This window comes from Eschscholzia californica, unplaced genomic scaffold (genome assembly GCF_041429995.1).
Source record: "Eschscholzia californica isolate CP2 unplaced genomic scaffold, dmEscCali1.0.p SCAF_4, whole genome shotgun sequence".
Taxonomy (NCBI): Eukaryota; Viridiplantae; Streptophyta; class Magnoliopsida; order Ranunculales; family Papaveraceae; genus Eschscholzia; species Eschscholzia californica.
Genome location: NW_028238461.1, coordinates 56,549,062 through 56,569,093, shown reverse-complemented (window position 1 = coordinate 56,569,093; position 20,032 = coordinate 56,549,062). Strand labels below are relative to the sequence as shown.

The following is a 20,032-nucleotide window of genomic DNA, read 5'->3' as shown; positions in this document are numbered from 1 at the left end:
GGGAGTGAGGTGGAGGAGAAAAAGAGATATCACGTGGACAAATAAGAAAAATTTTGCAGCGATGAAGTGCGCCATAAGCTATACGGGTGATGAGCTATGTGTATAAATTCGCTAGCAGCATTGAACTGAGCATTCCAAGTGCAACCAGGAGGAAGGAACCCACGAATTTGGCCATTTATTAGGTCGGACGCTTTAATCATTCACGTGCCTTTCTTGGTCGGACCAACTCATCTGACAAGTACTTTTTGAATTTTTAGAGCAATACACTAAACTACAAGAAAGCTTTCTTTATCTTTATAGATAACCAATCCATTTTCAAATGTAGTTTGACAGTCAGAAAGAGACAATGAAGATTGTTGATCGAAGGGCTTGCTTGTAAACTTGGAAGTATAAAATGTCGATATCCATAGCCAAAAACCGTCTGTTCAGAGCAGGGTGAACCATAACCCCTTGGTATTTAGTGAATCCATTCTACCATTGGAGAAGCTATCGAGACGGTCTATACCATATCGAAATGGATTGAAGTAAATGGAAATATCCACTCAATGAATCTTGAAACAAGACGTGACCTACAACAAAAAAACTGGGCGGTTAAATCAAAATTCATGGGTATTTTGACTAGAGTTACGTCTCGAATTTTAAAAGAAGGATTTATTCCAGCAACATGTTCCCCTACTGCCACCTTTTACGACTTTGTTGTACCCAGTCAAGCAGTAGTAGACCTAACTTACCTAATCTCCGAACAGCTAGTGAAAAGCATCCGTTGAGCACATTACTAACTTTGATTAACTCTATTTCGCCATTTTTTCAGCACAAATAGAAACGATGTAGTCTGAGATAAATCATACTGATAGTGGAAATAACAACTTAACTAGTTTTCCCATTTATTCATTCCCGAATTCCGTAGTTTCGTATGCGTTGATCCAATTCATATCTCATTGGCAGTAGGCTCTTTTAAGTACGTCGTTTCCAGGTAGCGAGTCACTTCAACTTTATGCTTGGTTTGTCCTCTTTCTTGTTGTAGCATTCGCTTTTCGTAAGCCAGAGATAGGAAATATTTGAATCCTATTGTATTTCATCCATATGTAGTAGTAGTATACCAATAAGCTGACCTGCTGAACTATTCATATTTAGTCGAAGTTGAAAAATCAAGGAATTTTTACTACTCCATAAATTATAATCACTGAAATGCCATATAGGTAGAAATGGAAATTTTGAGAAGAATTGGGTGTCAAATCGAACGGTCAGACACAAATAGGGGTCAAACTGGGTAGTTGGTTACAAATTAGAGACCAAAACGAATTAACCTTAAAACTAAGTAGTCAACGCTCTTGCTTTGGATAATAAATTGTTGCCAGGAGAACAAATCAAAACTGAAAAAACTGAAGAGAAGAAGAAGAAGAGAGTGAAGAGATGAGTAGTAACAACATAGCAGAAGCAATGATTTACAGAAACCCTAATGAGTCTGTGGAGAATAGGGTTAAAGACCTTCTCTCTCGTATGACGTTGAACGAAAAGGCTGCACAGATTACTCAGGTCGAGCGAAGTGTTGCGACGTCCTCGGTCATTAAAGACCTTTCCATTGGTTTCTCTCACTCTTTTCCTCAGTATATGTGAATTTTATTTTCTTCTCAAGTTTGTTTGTCTTAAATAATATATGATGGGTGGGTGGGTGGATGATTTATTGTTTTTACAGGAAGTGTACTCAGTGGTGGTGGTAGTACACCTCTTGAAGGAGCCTTGGCCACTGATTGGGCTGACATGATTGACAACTTACAGAAATCAGCTCTCGAGTCTCGTCTTGGCATTCCTATACTGTATGGAACGGACGCGGTTCATGGCAATAATAACGTATATGGTGCCACTGTTTTCCCTCATAACGTTGGCCTTGGGGCTACCAGGTGAGTGCTCGTACACGTAGTTACTTTCGATACATGGATGGTTATACTTTGACGCGATTTTGGGCATCCTTTAAGTCTCCCGAGAATAAAGACTCAATTAACTAAAATTGACTCAGGAGACATTTCGATTTGTAGTCCAAAGTTTTTTTGATTGAATTTTTGCCTTCTAATTTTCATCTTCACCTCAACTTCACAACCACAGTTTCCAACCATCACTCGCCTCCTTATTTTCAGCTGCGGCTCTAATATATTCTGAGAGAGTAAAGACTTTGATCAATTAGATTTGACTTAAAGATCAACCTTGTTTTGAGTCAAAAAATTGATTGGTTTGTTTCTTAATCTCTAATGTACATTTTCTAACCTTACTAAGTGTAATTTTACTTTCGACTACGACCATGGACACTTCCCTTTTCTCTCTTTCCACTATTTCCTCCTCACCCACTTTTTCTCTCGTATAACTCTTCCCTTTCTTTCGAAGAAGGAGGGCCTTCGCCAGAACATTTGCCAAAACATTCGCCAGAACAGTCGATCTGGATTGGGGGCCTCACTTAAACTAAATTGGGTGTTCCAGCAAAGGCTTTCCTTTGCCGGGATAGAGAGAGAGAGAGAGGGAGAGAATGGTGGTGGTGGTAGGAAGTGGTGGTCGAAGGAGGGAGGTGAAGATTGAGGACTAAAGATTAACCAAGTCAATTTTTAGACTCAAAAGAAAGTAAGCCGCTATGTCAAATCTAATTGACCAAAGTCTTTATGCTATGAAGAATATTTTGTTTAGTGCACTGAGATAAAAGTATAAGCCACAAATAATTTGTTTGGTGAATCCCAAACTAAGGTTTTATTCAAAAACTGTTTTCTTTGGGTGATTTCTTAGACATTGTGGTAGATTTTGTGTTATTAAAGCCCATTTGTTGGGGCTATCATGCAAAATCTATAATAAATAACTGAAAGGTCTGAGGCCCAAGTATGTGAATGTGTTATAGAGATGCTGATTTGATACAAAGGATCGGTATAGCTACCGCAGTTGAAGTTAAAGCAAGTGGTGCTCATTGGGCATTTTCTCCTTGTGTTGCTGTAAGTATTGTTTTGGTTCTCTCCAAGAACTTGTAGATTTTCCCAAGTGTTTGTCTCAAGTATTACTAATTAACAGGCCCATGTGAAATCAACTAATAAGTCTAATTTCCGAATAACGATGAATTGTTACAGGTCTCCAAGGATCTTAGATGGGGAAGAAGTTATGAGAGTTTCAGTGAAGACACTGAAATAGTTAGGAAGATGACCACCTTGGTCTCTGGACTACAAGGAGTGCCACCCACAGGACACCCTCACGGCTATCCTTATGTAGCTGCTGGAAGGTCACCTCGATCCCTCCCTCTTTTCTGGTTTTCTGGAGTTCACGGTCATTGCTTGAGATTTCACACTAAACTTTCCTTCGTATCACATGCTCCTTGTGTCTCATTTTCTGTTTTTGCAGCAAAAATGTCATCGCGTGCGCTAAACATTTCGTTGGAGATGGGGGTACTGACAAAGGAACAAACGAAGGCAATACGATAATACCCATTTCTCACTTGGAAAAAATTCACATTGCACCTTATCTAGACTGTTTATCTCAAGGAGTTTCGACTATTATGGCATCCTATTCTAGCTGGAATGGGAGCAAACTGCATTCTAACTCTTTTCTCCTTACAAATATTTTAAAAGAGAAGTTGGGATTTAAGGTAAAGCGATCGTGAATCGTGTATAACTAAATTTTGACGTGTCCCTTCTCCGGCCCGTTACAATTTGAAAGTCTAAGGAGCAAGTATTCTGCTGCAGGGTTTTGTGGTTTCGGACTGGGAAGGTCTCGACAGACTCTATCCCACTGGATCAGACTATCGTCGTTGTATTTTTGAATCAATCAATGCAGGAATTGACATGGTAGAGATTCATGTCCAATTTTCAGAACCTGAACTAAAGGTTTTTACAAGTTACTAACTTTGCTGAGAATCTATATATGCAGGTGATGGTTCCCTTCAGATACGAAGAGTTTCTCAAGTATTTGGTGTCTCTGGTGGAAGAGGGAGCTATACCAATAGCTAGGATTGATGATGCTGTAGAAAGAATCTTGAGGGTCAAATTTATAGCAGGACTTTTTGAACACCCAATGACTGATAGGTCCTTGTTAGATGCAGTTGGTTCAAAGGTAATAATATTTGCAGAACCAGATTCTAGAGCTTCATCTCTTACGAGACTACTTTTTTTTTGCTCTGACTCACGATTTTAACTTGGGATTTGATCTCTACTCAGATACATAGGGAGTTGGCGACGGAAGCCGTTCGAAAATCCTTGGTTCTGTTAAAGAATGGAAATGATACAAAGAAACCATTTCTTCCATTAGACAGAAATGCAAGAAAAGTTCTTGTTGCAGGAAGACATGCTGATGATCTTGGTTATCAGTGTGGAGGATGGACAATTAGTTGGCAAGGAAGCAGTGGAAGAACCACAATTGGTAAGAAGTAGTATGTTGTACTCAATTTAGTATGAGCATAACTTAATTCGTGTGACACTCTAAGCCTTAGCAGTTATCGATATTGTCCCCACTTTAGACACCTCAGGGCCGAGCTCACAGGTACGGGGGCTCGTGGACCCGTCGCCAAGAACAAAACCCCGTACCGCGGTAGGTGGTGGCTAAAGTGGGGACAATATCGACAACTGCTAACGCTTGGGGCGTCACAATTCGACACAGAAAAAAGAAGGCTATGTATTTCTTATATCAGAGTTGGATTCGATGTTCATTTACAGTGTCCTGGTCTACTATTGTAGGAACAACCATCTTGGATGCCATTAACGAAACAGTTGGCAGTGAAACAGAAGTTATTTATGAGCAGGATCCATCACCAGAAACATTTGCAGCTAATGATTTTTCATTTGCCATTGTTGTTGTTGGGGAAGCTCCATATGCAGAGACTGATGGTGATAATTCAAGTCTTGAGATACCATTTGGAGGCACTGATTTAGTGAAGTCTGTAGCTAGTAAAGTTCCCACATTGGCGATTCTGATATCTGGAAGACCCCTAGTCTTAGACCCGGAGATGTTGGAGTCAGTCGATGCATTTGTTGCTGCTTGGCTACCGGGGAGCGAAGGGCGAGGCGTTACAGATGTTGTGTTTGGAGATCATGATTTTGAAGGGCTACTCCCAATGGCGTGGTTCAAAAGGGTCGATCAACTGCCAATGGATTCCGAGGACGAATCTTATGACCCTTTGTTTCCGATAGGTTTCGGGCTAAAGTTCAATGGAGAGCCTCTCAATCAGGTACTTTTGGCTGAAGAAAAGGGTAACTAAAGAGGCCTTGACCGTAAAAAGAATTTACTCTTATGTGTGTTTTTTCGTTCGACCATGAAAATGATATTGTTTGTAAGTTATTGTACTTGGTGGGTATGATTTGTATTTTATGATCAGATAATCGAAGTCCTCTCATTGGGGCTATCGTAAATAAAAAGCATTACCCAAAATTAGATGGTTTCCATGGATGGCTTGCAATTTACCTTGTTGAGTAACATAGTACCCTCGGACTGCCCAGTCCGTGGGGGCGCGAAGAGGGAAGGGGCCGAGAGTAATTTTTGCATAAATCCCATTTACAAGTTGCAAAAAGGCCTTTCTACTAGAAACACACTAGAAAAGTGGGCAGGTTTGTCATTTAGCAACCAAAAAGATTAGCTGAAAATGATTATTTTGCTTATGTCCCCTTGATTTTTTTGGTTTTAATTTAATTGCCCAATTAGATTAGACTTTTGATATAATATATGTAAGTGACATGGGATTAAGCTATTAGATGGTAACATCAATAAAGTCACGGACTTACATTATTTTCATAAATAATAATCCAAAGAGGAAAAGGAGAAACAAACAAGCAAATCGAAACAGTAGGATTTAACTTTTGTTTATTTTCGTTTGTCGTTTACCCGGATAAAATTGGGGAAAACTCCATAAGCCCATTTATGTCCAAAATGGATCCACCAGTTGTTAACTTCAACTCTCTATATAAAGTTTGCACAAAGTAAAGTATGCAGAAGTTCGTACATATTATGTAAGATGTATACATAGTTTGCTCTGGTTTATACATGTTCAAAAGTTAGGGTGGTTAGAGACCATTACGGTGTTTTATTGTGACTATCAAGCTTTAACCTCTAGATTTTGGCTTCAACACTTACCTAGAACTAAAAGGAGCAATTAGTGACGATCTCTGGTTACTTCAACACTTCGCGGATTTATCAAGGATGATCAATCTACTACTACAATGGAAGTCGAGAGGGATGTAAATTAGTAGTTTCAATATTATTAGTATTATAAATTCTGTATTGTCGACTTTTAGGCTTTTTTCATTCTCGATCTTCAGGATCTCTTTTTTCGACCTTTAGGGTCCTTTTTTTAGTCTGTGTCTTGTCAATTCCTTTCCCTTCCTGAGGCACTTTACATTTGAAAGTTCTGTGAACTTCACTTATGTAACTCTCATGTAGTTCTCAGAGGAATACGAGTTATCTACCATGTAATGTTATCTAATGTGTAATCTTGTGATCGATATCACTTATGAATTATGGTATTACTCAAAAAAAAAACACTTACTTAGAACTCATCAATACGATAGATGAGTAGGAACTTCCACCCTAACTAGAAACAAGATTCTTCTACCTTTCCCTCATCCATGGAGAGAATCTTCATCATTCCATTCAAAGATTAACAAAATATTAATCTTGATTTAGAAACAGTCTAGGTTTGTTATCAATTAAAAAAGTTTAACCAATCCTTTGCTCCCACTAACTGTACTAGAATATCGCTTTTTATCGTTAATTTGTACGGATTTTATTCTTAAATAATGAAATAATAATAACATGTCCACACTTTTCTATTACCCACCAATACCATAGATGAGTTATCAATATCTTAATCTAAACAAAAGAGGATTAGTACAAGGATTAAACAATAATAAGCAAAAAAGATATACAGGGCTAAATCTTTATATGTTCCATGAATGGGCTATTTTACATGCATTTAGAATCATCCATCAAGCATATACTCTTCAAGACGAAGAAAAAAAGGCGACAAACGAAACAAAACAAGAAAAAAAGGAGAAGATTAAAAGCATGAGATGCTTGAATTAGTGGAACTCGACTCAGCTTCTACTAAGCTTTGATGGTCAATTTAAGTCAACTAGGTCAAGTTGAAGGTATAATTCCTTCAATCTTAGGAAAAAGTTAAGAAATCAAAGATGATACACAATGAAAATGAAAGAGGGAGAGTGTTTTCTGACTCAGCCAATTTGTATTAAGAATCCAAATGACATGGCATAAAAGTTTGATTCTACTTTCTTCATATGAATGCCTCCCCAGAAAGTCTTATTCTACCTGCTGATAGATACTTATCGGATATCTAGGATCAAGTCTCTGAGAATAGTCCCACATGCGGGAAGGACGATCTAACAACCAAGAATATAATGTCTAGGTCCTAATCGCTTATTACCAATTAGTTTTCAGTTGGTTTACCATAGACTTAACAAAATCCCTAAATAATAATACTTTTTGCATCTTGTTATCCAGTTTATTAGAATGATATAGTGTTTAATGAATGAATTCTCTGTCTGAAATTGAACTTTTCGATAATGATTTAGTTAGCGATTTCAATCTTCTAATACTATGAGAACTATAAGATGGGAATTGGTTTGTTCGTGCCAAAAATGCAATCTATGTTCATGAATGTATAATGTACTTGAATCTCTTCAGATATCTTCGTTCAACTCTTTTCTATAGGGAAAAAACCAAACTCGCAGAATCTACCGTCTTAGGTCCAGAAGTCACAAATTGAAAATTTGAAGCACATAAGATACTATTTCTTTACTTCTGAAGTTGAAAGCTATGAACAATATCAAGTATTCATCAATATATATTTATATTAAAAACCATGTCAACATAATCGAAACATCAGTTCAACTTAACAGAATTTTGACCCATTTAAGTATCAAAACACCTTTGCTATTATCGACCGAGGTTGGTTTCAGACTATTACATTTGAAATACTGTATTATAAGCTCCCATACATGATCCATGAAGGGAATTTCTCTGCATATTTTGTCCCTGCATTTTGAACCCATATGAGTTTATCCCAAAAGAAGGAGGTGGTGTATACAAGTTTCCATGACCCGAATCGAAAACAATGTTCCCTCCTCCGTCTTGAGAATGATTCCAATCGAATAGTAATTTGGGTGCACAATTCTGACTAGGTCGTTGTGTTAATGCAGTAGCTTGATCGACTATAGATGAATTACTGTCTGGTGAATGAGGCTTAATGTCTGCAAGATTAACAGTCGTGATATCGTGAATGCTGGATCTTCGCTTATCTTTACCACTCGAAAGCTGCCTGATGAAATACTTCTGAGCATGACTCGCAACTTGAGTTGGAGTTCTTGAAACGACAAAATTTCTCGATATATTTCTCCAATCTCCTTTGCCATACTTCTTAAGACCTAGTAGAAATAGCCTGCAATTCATTATCACCCAATAAGTAGTATTATATAGACGTAAAGATATCTAAGTAGATAAATCTCAAACTATTCGTCGAAAAAAAGATAAAGAGAACAATATCATAGACCTAGGTGAGAGTTTTTTACCTATGCTCATCTTCTGTCCAAGGGGTACCTTTCTTTCTCTCTTGATCGTTCGGCCTAGTCGTGGAAGAAGATCTCTTTCCGTTCGATCCATCGAAACTCCGATTACTTCCCCAATAATCTAAAGTGAAAGAGGAAGTGGTGTATCCAGGAATTGGAACTAGCCCTGCTTCAATATAACTAACATCATCTTCTAATTCTTTATATTGTTTCATAACATCCATTACTGTCTTTCCAGGAATCATATCTGCTATTCTCTGCCATCGATCCGGTGTTTCTTTATCGAATTGAGCTAGAGCATTCTCAAACTTTTTGTTTTCTTCATTTGTCCATTTTGAGCTTTTTCTTTCTTCTTCAAGTAACCAATTTGATGAGTTTGGAAGATAAGATTGATGAGGAGAAAGAATTTCCATTCCCCATTTCATCATATCGAATTCTACTTCAGAATAACATAACATAACTCTCTTTTTTTTCTCTGTGATTTCAATCCAGGAAAAACAAGTTGAAGCTTTCAGATTTGTTCATCAGAAGAACAGAGGAAGAAGACAAGGGTTTCATCAAGTGAAAACAGAGATTAAATCAAGAAGCATTTTTTTTTTTTTTGGGAATCCGAATTTTTTTTCATTTAGTTGAAGAATCTACCAAAAAGACCCACCTTTTGAAAATTGAAGGAAAAAAAAACCAATATTGTAGATCCTTCAATATAAACAAGCTTTTAGAGGACAATATTGTATCAGATCTGAATCCCAAATGAAGATAGAGATAAAATTTGAAGCTTAATAAAGGGGTGGTTTTTTTTTTTTTGTCTTCCACCTGCAAATCTCCAAGTTCCGAATCTGAAATGAGCAAATTCAGAGATCAATTGAGTGAGGGGAGTTGAAAAAAGAAGAAACCCCAAGTGAGAAAATAATCCCAAGCAAAAAAGAACAAGTGGGGAAGTTCCTTTCTTTCTTCTTATGTTGCTTGAAGCTGGAGCAACAAAAGAAAGAGAGAAGAAGAAAGGGATGGAGTGGTGGGGGTGGGGATTAAGTTGTGAATCCAATTTTATTGGCCGACTCTTCTCTTCTGTCCCTCCTCCTTGTAGAGACTAGAGAGAGAGAGAGAGAGAGAGAGAGAGAAAAGATCTTATTGCTTGCTCTCACCACTGGGATAGAGAGAGTTTTAGAGAGAGAGAGAGAGAGAGAGAGAGGAGTAAGGAAGCTTTGGTTGTGATTGGGTGGAATGGTTGTTTGTGGGTCCTCCAATTAAAGTAGAAGTTCTCTCTCTCTCTACCCAGGCCACCAACAAATTACTGAGAAAGGGACTTTTTAACCACCTACAAAAATTACAAATAATGAAAAAAGAAAAAACAAATTATTTAATTTTGTAATTTGACTTTAATATATCTATATAATAAAGGGGAGAGTATTTTTTTATAGAATATACTCTCATCTTCAATGATATTACACATTCAAATTTTATCTATTTGGGTTGAGATTATACCATCAAAATTTATCTTCGATGGTTAAGCTTACACCTACTAAACTTATCTCTAAGCGTTAAGACTTAAAATTATAGAATTACTTATGCCCATTGCGCACGAGTAAAATTGTTCAAGTATCCAAAATCATAAGATCAGAACCCAAATTCTATCGAGAACAAGACTAGATTACATAAACTAGAGTCAGGATTAATATTCTACCACGTCTGATTGTAGCAGAAGTGATGAAGAGAGTGATTCATTTGTTGTAGAGTGAAATATAAACATTATCTATCTCTAACACCTCGTGAATTTTGAAAAACTGTGACGTAGAGTAGATAGGTTTTCGTTTGTACAATGAAATATAATCTCTCAACATCATCTAAATTTTATTTTTTATTTTATTTTTTTATATCGGAGTAAGCAAAAAAGAAGGAATAGTAAACATGGCAATAGTAGGAATTTATTAATTTGAGCATTTTTTTATTGGAAATAGTTTCACATCTCTTTCAGGGGTTTGTCTCATTTGGATTAATGAGTTGTTGTTATTTTGGTTGTCAGCATTAACATGCTAATCACATCACCTTTTTGGCTGTTTTGGACTTAATCACCTTCTTTAGAAATTGAACTTTACTTGAATCAAATTATATTAGTCAAATAATGAATCCGTTTTTGACCTGATCCAACTCGTCCTTGACTTAGTCAAACTCGACGACCAAATGGTGGATTGAGTTCTTTCCACATTGTACTTTCTGTACGATCATAGTTTGAGTGTTTGACTTTGACTTTATTGAATTAGAATTGGTTAATTCAAAAATTTGTCTTAATCCTATTTGTTAATTGATAAAAAGGAGAAGGTTATTGGTTTATATTAAGATTATGGGAATAATTAATTGAGATTAGTATAAGCAAAATAAACCATTGTCACGTGTAACCCACAACAGAGTTTATGAGCTCATAAAAATTGAGCCACTCAGAGTCACGATTGATCGTTTATTTAATGAGAAAAGATTAAAATAAATATTTCTGGTAAGAAAAACTTTCTCTCGTCGAAGTATTAAAATATTCCAACTAAAATTCAAATATCTTATATTCCAATGTAATTGAAAAATCAAAGAAAATCGCTCTCTTGGTCCAAACTGAAGAGGAATTAGGACATGTGAAATATAACCCAATTGAAACACAAGAAAACAAACGCACCCTTTTTTTCGAGAAACGTTGCTCGACTCGAAAATGAGAGTCAACCACATCAACTATGAGACTATAATCGACTCCTATTTTTGGGGAAATAACATTTTTTTTTTTTTCAGGTAGTGGGGTTTGTCAAATTATTGAGAAAAACACGGGGGTTGGCTTTAAATACCTGAAAGGCTGAAATCAATCTCACCAGGCCAGGGCCCAGGGTCAAGTTTGGTTGGCAGCTGCTATTGGTGTTTAGATCTCATCTGACCCTTCAAGTTTGGGAGGGCCAAACAAAACAAGGGTTTCTGCTGCTGCTGCCTTTCTGCCACCAATGTTTTTTATAATACTAATAATAATAATGGAGAAGATCACATTGAAACAGAAATAACCACATAAAAAAAGGTGTTTTTTTTTTTGCTGAAACATAAAAAAAGGTGTTGGCAGTCCACATTCTTTTATTTAATTGTCTTTCAGTGTTGAATTTCAGGGCGGGAGAAGGCGGCACACCGGACGACCTCCATTTAGGAGGTGTATTTGAGAATTGGGGGGAAACTTGAGGATTAGGAGGAAAGAACAACTCTGTTTGTTCTCTCATTTACTCTCGACTTGGAACTGATTTAATCAAAATTCATACGTAGATTTTCTTGAAATATGCTACAACATTTTCATTTTCAACTGTATCAAACATTGGTGCTATAAAGCCGGCCAACCTTCATTGGTGGGTCTAACCAAGGTGAGAGGTTTCAACAAAAAAAATAAAAAAATAACCAAGGTGAGAGGGGTCCATCAACCTTGGTTAGTGGGGGATGGCACTCCACTAAAATTTGTTTTAGACATGTGTTAGTTAAGAAATTGACATAATCATTTACTCATGTTTAAAGGGTAAATAGAAACCTAAAAAGGAGATAGGTGATGAGAGGAAGTGGACTCATCTACGCATATACAACACGAACAGGCGAATACTCGTAGCAATTTGTGCGATAGTTTGGGTACAAAGTACCACCCATTAATCATGATTATCTAAAGAAGAATCTGCATTTTAAAAAAATACCAAGAAGAAAATACTAGTTACTACAAAAAATAAAACAGTTCTGATCAATCCTAATTTATCACCCCACAAATTGGACGCCAGTCACAAATACGTTTAAGAAACAAACAAGACAACTGAGTGCAATCAAAACGGATTTCAGCTTTGTACTTAAGTCGGTCATCCAGATCTTGTTGCAAAACTTGGCTCATCTACCTTTAGGGATCCCCACACCTGATCAAATTTTGAACGGAAAATGTTAGTGAAGCTTCAACTTTGAATTGCTGCTATTCTTGTCAGAAAGTCGCCGAGTAACATAAAGTGGGTTGAAAGCAGATAGAAACCAGTAAAACCAATTGGCAACATCTTTTTCTATAGCAAAAGTTCATATTGGAGTTCATAACGATAAGAAAATTTCACTTCGCTATTTATATTCATCATACACAAAAATTTGTCCAATCAATCAACTACATAAACGAAGTAGTATATTACATGACATAGTTTCATGGATGATTAACTGCATTCGCAAGCTTGTAAAGAACTCAAAATACTAAGCAAACTCAACAACAATGTAACATACAGATAATTGAAGTTCCGCAAATTTGTTTTGTAGGTTCAATTTTATCACAGGAACAACCGAGGGAAATGAAAAAAATCACATTCCTATTGTCATAAGTAACATAAATCAGTAATTTAGACAACATATGATCTAAGCAGTAATAACCAATAAAGAAAATATTTTCAATAATCAGAGCAAATCACATAAAACGGAACCACAATAAGCACATCAGTAATCAAATCTGAGAAAGTTCAAGTTTATCTAGTTACCTCCTCCTACGGATGCGTCATCAATGCTTTTTCTTATTTTTCGATTTAGTGTGTATCTTATCGTATGCTGAGAGTCTTGATTGTGACAATTTCAGATCAGCCTGATTTTGCCTTCTCCTTTGTTTTCTAGACAAGGGTCGGACTTCACCATTCGTTTCCACTTGCTCCTCACCATTCTTTTCCACTTGCTCCACACCATTCTTTTCCACTTGCACCTTCAACCCATGTTTCGAAGTAGATTTCTGGTCTTTGGGATTCAGCCCTTGTGCAAGAGCCTTCCATTTTGTTTTCATCTCCTGCTTCTTGGCCTTCGTTGGTGCCCATGCATCTTCCCTATAAGGAGCTATCTTTTTCAAAGGGACATACTGATTTAACTCTTTCTCGTCCATATTTATGATCACCTCGGCATTCAACCCAAATTTTTGAGAAGGAACAGAGGCATACTTGAATCGTGTCTTGAGGTCACCTATCACGTCTTCATAGTCCAACTTATTGTACTCATCCAGGTATTGCTCAAGGACATCCTTCTCCTGTGCTGACATTTTACGTTTCCTCTTCCGTTTACCTTCTACTGCAACTTCTTCTTCTTCCTTATCACTGTCTTCTGAGAGGTCATCATCTTTCATCTCCGATTTAGATTTCAAAACTTTCTCTCTGATAGTTGTGAATCCATCACCAGACCCACAAACATCCCAATCCTTAGGAAGCCCGAGCAATTCATCTTCTTTATCAAAATCAGGCTTTTCAATATCACCATCATCATCTTCCTCTTTCTCAAAATCTGCATCTTCTTTATCATAGTAACCATGATTGAATATCTTTTTCATCTTCTGGTCATATTTTTCTGGATCAAAATCCTCCTCCAAGTCTTCTTTGTTCAACTCGTAAGCTTCCTCATCTGCTATACCAGCCATTGCCCGTATTTTCTCAAGTCTTTCATTGATCTCTTTCTTCTTCAAGTTCTTCAAGTGCTTCAGCTCCTCTTGCCTTTGAAATTCAGCTTGAGCCATCCTCTCTTCCTTGCTCTTACGTTGTCGTGCCCGGGGATTTGTCTTCTTTCTCAACCCATCGATAACTCGAGCATGACCTGGAATACGGTCTCCTGCATCCTCTTCCTCATGCCTGAAATTGAACTCTGCCTCATACCTCTCTTGCTTCTCCACCTCTTCCTCATCCTCTGAGAGGATATTCATATCCATGACAGGTTTCTTCCCCTTATCCTTGTCTACCCACATTTTATTTACGAAAAAATTCTTAAGGAATTTCTCCTTGTCATCCAAATTGTCATCTTCACCAAAGTAGGTATCACACATCTTGTGAATTTCATCGGTAGCCTCTTCATCATTCTCACCCTCTGGTTTCTTCTTCTCCTTCAGTAAAGGTTCATCATCACTACCCTCATGATCAACAGCATTCAAGAATGCCTTTCGAATCTCACTTTGCTCTTCCAAATAACTCTTCACACCCCTTTTCAATTTATTTTCCTTAAATTCATAATCAGATTCACTTTCGTATTCAGGCCCTTTTTCAAGTAATTGTTTTGCATTGGCATCCTTCAAATAAACTGGCTTCTTCTTCTTCAATTCATGATTCTCTTCTTCACCTTTACCTTCACTACCTTCTTCTTCGGAATCAGATTCAAAGAGCTTGGCATCGGGTTGTTTAATAATTGGGTCTTTCTTCTTAACCCTAACAAGGGCATCAAAAAACTTGATATCTTTTTTACCAATATTCACTACGTGTTCTTCATCATCATCTTCACTTTCTGAAGAACTATCCTCAGAATCATCCACCAATCCTTTCTTCTTTAACTCCTCTAACCTATGCAAGTCTTCTCTCTTCTTATTATGTTCATATCGCTTAGCAAATTCCTTGTTGGTTTCAATCTTTGAAATTACGTCGGTATCGTCTGAGCCATCAAATAAATCAATCCCCATTTTGCGATACAAGTTCTTCAATCTGAAGCAAAACATAAACATAACATAAATATCTACAGCTTCTAAACCTACGAAGAAAAATTCATTATCCATTTTGCAATCATAAATAAAAGTAGAGAGAGAGATAAGGGAGTATATATTAAGAGTTATATGTTTGAAGATCGGAAGCTTGTGCTGATGGCAAATTATATGAAATCAAGTAAATAGAGACGTATCAGAGGCAGATATAATAACAAAAAAAACCTAGAAAGAATCAAATTTAAAATTGTTACAAGTTCTTCAATCTTATTTTCTTTTCTTCTTCAGGAATCAGGAAAATGAACAGAAATCTGCAGCGACTGTTCAATCAGTGTTCAATTGGGATGAGAGTTTTTTTTCGACTCAAAACCCTAAAACATGCCCTAATTAAATCTGTAAGCCTTGGGAAGTTTCAAAGACGCCTCTTATAACAATTAAAGGTGCCTCCCTCAAGAAAAATTTGAGGGGGAGTTTGTGAGGGTAGGAGCACCTTTAACACTTATAGTGGGCACCTTAAAAACTTCCCTTGTACGGCATGTTTTGGTTCCAGCACTATAAATTGTGTAATTCGAACCGGTTAAATTTTGTTCTGGTTTTTGATTGGTCAAATGGTTACATCCTTTGGTTGGTGGTTCTCATGTTTGCGTTTGATATGACTCGGTCCAAAATTTGAACTTAAGATCACTCATTCAACGAGTCAGAAAAAAATAAACATTATAATAATTGACTTGAATCAATTCAGAACTCAAATTAGACTACAAATCTAGATTTAATAAAAGAAAACTTACAAAAAGAACAATGGAATTATAAATTATAACGTAATATTGTAACGTCACTTGGGTTAGTCTGTCACTCATTTCATGCCCTTGTCGATGAAATGGTTCATGTAAATCTTAAACCATTAACTAAAGATAAAAGAATACTAGGGAACAAAAAAAAAATCTGATATACACAGGGCAAAAAATCTTATGTTGCTTGTCGTGGTTCCTACTTCAGATGATTCTTAGGGTTTGGAATTTACAGTAGTGAAGATAAACTCAGTACTCATAAACCCTAACCCTAATCTGATTTCTTAATTTCAAAAAACTTACATTTGTCTGATTTCAATTCAACTCTTTAAATCAAAACGTAGATACATTCACAAACCTATTTCAAGTTTTACAATAAACCCTAGAGAGAGAGAGAGAGAGAGAGAGTTGAAAAAATAAAACTTCAAATTGAAAGTTTATATGAAAAATAGATTGAAGAGTATAAGTTGAGTAAGAAGATCAAACCTTCAAACTTTTGCTACCTTCGCACAAATATGAAGTTGGGTTCCAAAAACCCTAACACGCAGCTCAGTCGCTCAGTTTCTCACCCTTAAAGGGAAATGGTTTTTATAACTTGCGAAGTTACAGAACTACCCCTACTATTACAAAAGAATCACAAAATCCAGACCGGGCAGCTGCCCATAATTTGGAAAGAAGACGCTTTTAGCTCCCATATTTTGACTAGTAGAATGTTTGGCCCCCTAATTAGTCGATATGTGAATGAAATGTTACATCATCATTTTCTCTTTTCCCGTTTTGCAACTTGTGTCATTTTCTCTTTCGATTTCATCCTGACCGAAACTTTCATGTTTTTCTTATTAAATTATTCAGTTACATGTCTAAACTACCACATTGGAGACGCTTACTTCTAGCAGCAGACAAGTCAGACACCGCGACTCAGACAAACACAAATATTTTGAAGTTTGACTCGAGTCATTTCAAATCTGAATTAGAAAAAAAATTACACTACTCAACAAAAACAAAAATTACACTACTCAACAAAAATTATACTACTCAACAAAAACAAATTCTTTTTGTGATAACCTTGGTTGACAGAAAATCACTTGAAGTATCGTTTTTCTGGCACATTTTAAGCTTATTACATACAAACAATCTATGCACTCGTAAAGAACGATTCATGGTACAAGACTATGTACATAGTGATCACATGATTATTCATTTCAACACACTGATAACAAAAGTCCATTACTTCACATTCCTAAACAACACATCTCCAAGATATTTACTGAGAATAAAATATCTTCATTTTCTTCATTCGTTCTCTCAATTTCCTTCGAGCTTCCACGGCGACGACCACTCAAATCTTGCCTTATTAACATCTTGGAAGGTCGGACGGTGGAGGTAAAAGCGACTCACCGGGCCCTTTCCCATTATCCACCACAAATGCCATCTTTAATCCCCATGTTGTGTGCACTTCGAAATGGCAATGCAAAAACCAAACACCTGCACAATAAATTACCCCTTAAGTCTTTTATCGTCATCCTTTTCAATCTGATGATATACGTATAATATATATATATATATATATATATATATATATATATATATATATGTATATACATATATAGGTAATCGACATAGACGTTTTGTTTGTGGCCATACAAGGAAATGATTCAATGACTGAGCCTATATACCTGGATTATCAGCAACGAATCTAATCGCCGTCCATCCGCCAGTAGGGACTGCAATAGTATTCCTTTCAACAGGATCAATGAGATTAAACTTTTTCGGATCTTTCTTTGGATCAAAATTTCCTAAACCCTTTCCAACTTGAAAGAAATTAAACCCATGTAAATGAACAGGATGACTTTCTGGAGCTATAAACCCCAAGTCCTGTATAACAATTTGTACTGAAGAATTATAAGCCAGCCTATACACCTTTGTCCCATTCATTGTCTGCATATTTGTCGGCGGAGTACCCGAATAGTTAAACGGGTGAGGCGGGTTAGCAGGAAAGTCATCCGTAAAAACACCACTTATATTAAAAAAATGAGCATGAAGAAGTGGAATCGTTGGCATCACGAAACTAACATTATTTATATCACCAACAACTCTGCTTCCATTAACACAAGTTGAACATGGATTAACACCAATACCAACAGTGAAGAAGAGGGAATGGTCAATACGAATTGGAACTTTGGCAGGATATCTTTTCGAATTTAAACTAAGTAGCGAATCGGTGAAATTGGATGCAATTTTAGTAGAGTTTTGAAGGGGAGTAGTAGTGAGAGTGGTAAGTGATGTAACTAGAGTGTTAGAATAACGAAGAATGCCGGTAGCTGTGAGATTATCGACAGGTATGGGAGAATCCATGAATGGAGAAACAATAATTAAGTAATTTCCGGAGTTTTGATTAGCAGATAGAAGAACATTAGTGGTTTGGCCAGGGGTGATAAGTAATGTCTCTGTTTGGAATGGTTTAGTATAGGAAGCATCTACTTCTACTATTGTTAATCGATGTCTAGCGATTTTGAAAAATAAATCTTCATTTAGTGCAGCGTTGATGATTCTTAGTAGATATATCTTGCCTGTTTCTACATGTAAGGTGAATCCAACTGCATTGAGAAAAAACGGCCGTCATTTCATCTTCTTTCTTAAACACAGATACGGAATATGTAGTTGAACAAGGTTAGAGTTCTACAATGTGAAGAGCCGGTAGAGGAGCATGTCGAGAGAGATCCAGGATGACCATTAATTGTGTGTGCATCGGAGACATTTGGGGCTAAACCTAATTTTAAAGCTTCATTTATCACATCTTCAACGTCAGACTTCCACCATTCGCCTATAAAACGAACAAACTAAATAAGAACTAGAGAAAAAGAAACTATTAGTCGATAATTCGATATGACCTTTCGGTTGAAAAAACAAAAGACTGTAAGGGTATCACATGTTGGCTAGGCCCAAGCCTTCGCTATTTCCGAGCTGGCTGGTGTGCCAACCCTACTCTTTAGGATACCCCTAACTTAAGGACCCAGAATCACCTAAGATTACAACGACTTCTTTATGAGGCTTAGGGAATGGGTAAGGAACGCGGCGCTTGGGCAAGATAACAATGGCTCCATGAAGTGTAGCTCTTAACCAGAGAATGTGAGCGTGCCATAACAGTGTCCCTCTTTGGCCTGTAATAGTGAAATTGTAAACATAGCCTTGGCCAGGTTGTATTGGACATTGTGTGATATATGCTGGTCCATCATCCCAGCACGTTCGAAGCTGTCGAATCCCATGCCTACAAAAATAAATTTATCTTTCAGTAAGAAAACTTTAATGAATGGAAAGTTGTTTTTTTCCTCACCAGTGAATAGTAACGTCGTAATTAACATGGTTGACGACGTTAACCAAAACAGTATCGTCTTCCCTTGCATAAAGAGTGGGACCAGGGAACTTCCCGTTCACAGTCACAATTGCTTTCGTTGCACATAACCGTGTTATGTTCTTTTTCACCACCTGCATATATTATGTACCCAAGAAAGCTTTCTGTATATTTTGGTTTTACGTATAAATAACATTGGATGATAAGATATACGTTAAAGAAGCTAAATTACTAACTAGACGTCGACTTACTTACATTGAACTTATAGTGACGAACTCTGCAATCGACCAAACTACTACACAAGCAAGCAAGAAATACCAAAACTTTTACCAATGACTTCATCTTTCTCTCATGCACCCTATTTTATCTTTCTTTCTTGCTTTCTTTCTTGAATTTGGCTATTTATTTAGGGTTTTAGATGATTAGTAGTGATAGTAGTGAGTGACTTTCCACCTTAAAAATATATAAAACCAAGTGTTTAGGCTGCAATGTCATTTTAGCTTAGGTTGGTGGGTGAAAAGTACTGAAGTTATACTTGACAATGAATTATACAAACAAGAGTGTGAAATTAAATCTTTACCTATCTATGAAATACATTCAACGTGACAATTTCGATATGAATTTTTTGCTTGTTTATTACATAATTAGGAGTAGATAGTAGTTACCTATCAAATCTATAACACATGTAACTGTCCTACTTTGTTTAATTAGCTTGTTAATTACAAGAACTCCCACGGAATGATTGATATGGCTGCTCTGGGCCTGGGCCTGGGCCTGGGCCTGGGCCGCCCTTACCACCCAATATGTTTTACTTAGCATATGTTCACACACACATATACATACACACACGTATGTGTAGTCCACACTCTGAATGCTTTCCAATAATATCTCTATCTAACTTGTGGTT

The 20,032-nt window shown here is 36.7% G+C and overlaps 4 protein-coding genes across 6 annotated transcripts; 1 reads left to right on the top strand and 3 right to left on the bottom strand.

Moving 5' to 3' along the window:
* The first annotated feature begins 783 nt into the window (after positions 1-783).
* Positions 784-5,388, top strand: LOC147546629 (uncharacterized). 2 transcript variants are annotated; one of them, XM_086638512.1, is made up of 9 exons: positions 784-973; positions 1,697-1,901; positions 2,879-2,969; positions 3,102-3,250; positions 3,370-3,613; positions 3,711-3,812; positions 3,895-4,077; positions 4,182-4,383; positions 4,698-5,388. In XM_086638512.1, exons 2-9 carry the CDS (start codon positions 1,762-1,764, stop codon positions 5,216-5,218), a joined length of 1,632 nt encoding a protein of 543 aa, XP_086494638.1. In that variant the 5' UTR covers positions 784-973; positions 1,697-1,761; the 3' UTR covers positions 5,219-5,388. The 2 variants fall into 2 exon arrangements, with proteins under 2 accessions (XP_086494638.1, XP_086494637.1); XM_086638511.1 differs by lacking the exon at positions 784-973 and adding an exon at positions 1,133-1,585.
* A 2,412-nt stretch (positions 5,389-7,800) lies between these two features.
* On the bottom strand, positions 7,801-9,813 carry LOC147546628 (transcription factor DIVARICATA-like). The gene is made up of 2 exons (XM_086636038.1): positions 8,538-9,813; positions 7,801-8,407 (listed from the first exon to the last, which is right to left on the bottom strand). Exons 1-2 carry the CDS (start codon positions 8,990-8,992, stop codon positions 7,933-7,935), a joined length of 930 nt encoding a protein of 309 aa, XP_086492164.1. The 5' UTR covers positions 8,993-9,813; the 3' UTR covers positions 7,801-7,932.
* A 2,275-nt stretch (positions 9,814-12,088) lies between these two features.
* On the bottom strand, positions 12,089-16,582 carry LOC147546627 (KRR1 family protein). Of its 2 annotated transcripts, XR_015239797.1 has the most exons (4): positions 16,260-16,582; positions 13,031-14,989; positions 12,241-12,436; positions 12,089-12,195 (listed from the first exon to the last, which is right to left on the bottom strand). XR_015239797.1 is itself a non-coding variant. In XM_086673707.1 (3 exons), the coding sequence occupies exon 2, from the start codon at positions 14,965-14,967 to the stop codon at positions 13,051-13,053; it is 1,917 nt and encodes a 638-aa protein (XP_086529833.1). In that variant the 5' UTR covers positions 14,968-14,989; positions 16,260-16,582; the 3' UTR covers positions 12,089-12,436; positions 13,031-13,050. The 2 variants fall into 2 exon arrangements, 1 of the variants encoding a protein (XP_086529833.1); XM_086673707.1 differs by having other exon boundaries at positions 12,089-12,436.
* A 226-nt stretch (positions 16,583-16,808) lies between these two features.
* LOC147546626 (laccase-22-like) lies at positions 16,809-19,681 on the bottom strand. The gene is made up of 6 exons (XM_086673704.1): positions 19,381-19,681; positions 19,108-19,259; positions 18,797-19,041; positions 18,457-18,597; positions 17,450-18,370; positions 16,809-17,258 (listed from the first exon to the last, which is right to left on the bottom strand). Exons 1-6 carry the CDS (start codon positions 19,465-19,467, stop codon positions 17,128-17,130), a joined length of 1,677 nt encoding a protein of 558 aa, XP_086529830.1. The 5' UTR covers positions 19,468-19,681; the 3' UTR covers positions 16,809-17,127.
* Positions 19,682-20,032: the final 351 nt, after the last annotated feature.

Bases quoted from the DNA above. Each gene is read 5' to 3' on its own strand.
- LOC147546628 (XM_086636038.1), bottom strand. From the start codon at position 8,992: ATGTTATGTTATTCTGAAGTAGAATTCGATATGATGAAATGGGGAATG. The intron at 8,408-8,537 runs GTAAAAAACTCT...AATGAATTGCAG, and splicing joins TGGACAGAAGATGAGCATAG to GCTATTTCTACTAGGTCTTA.
- LOC147546627 (XM_086673707.1), bottom strand. From the start codon at position 14,967: ATGGGGATTGATTTATTTGATGGCTCAGACGATACCGACGTAATTTCA.
- LOC147546629 (XM_086638511.1), top strand. From the start codon at position 1,414: ATGAGTAGTAACAACATAGCAGAAGCAATGATTTACAGAAACCCTAAT. The intron at 2,970-3,101 runs GTAAGTATTGTT...GAATTGTTACAG, and splicing joins CATTTTCTCCTTGTGTTGCT to GTCTCCAAGGATCTTAGATG. The intron at 3,251-3,369 runs GTCACCTCGATC...CTGTTTTTGCAG, and splicing joins CCTTATGTAGCTGCTGGAAG to CAAAAATGTCATCGCGTGCG.
- LOC147546626 (XM_086673704.1), bottom strand. From the start codon at position 19,467: ATGAAGTCATTGGTAAAAGTTTTGGTATTTCTTGCTTGCTTGTGTAGT. The intron at 19,042-19,107 runs GTGAGGAAAAAA...TTATTTTTGTAG, and splicing joins TACGACGTTACTATTCACTG to GCATGGGATTCGACAGCTTC. The intron at 18,371-18,456 runs GTAGAACTCTAA...TTCTCAATGCAG, and splicing joins CTCTACCGGCTCTTCACATT to TTGGATTCACCTTACATGTA.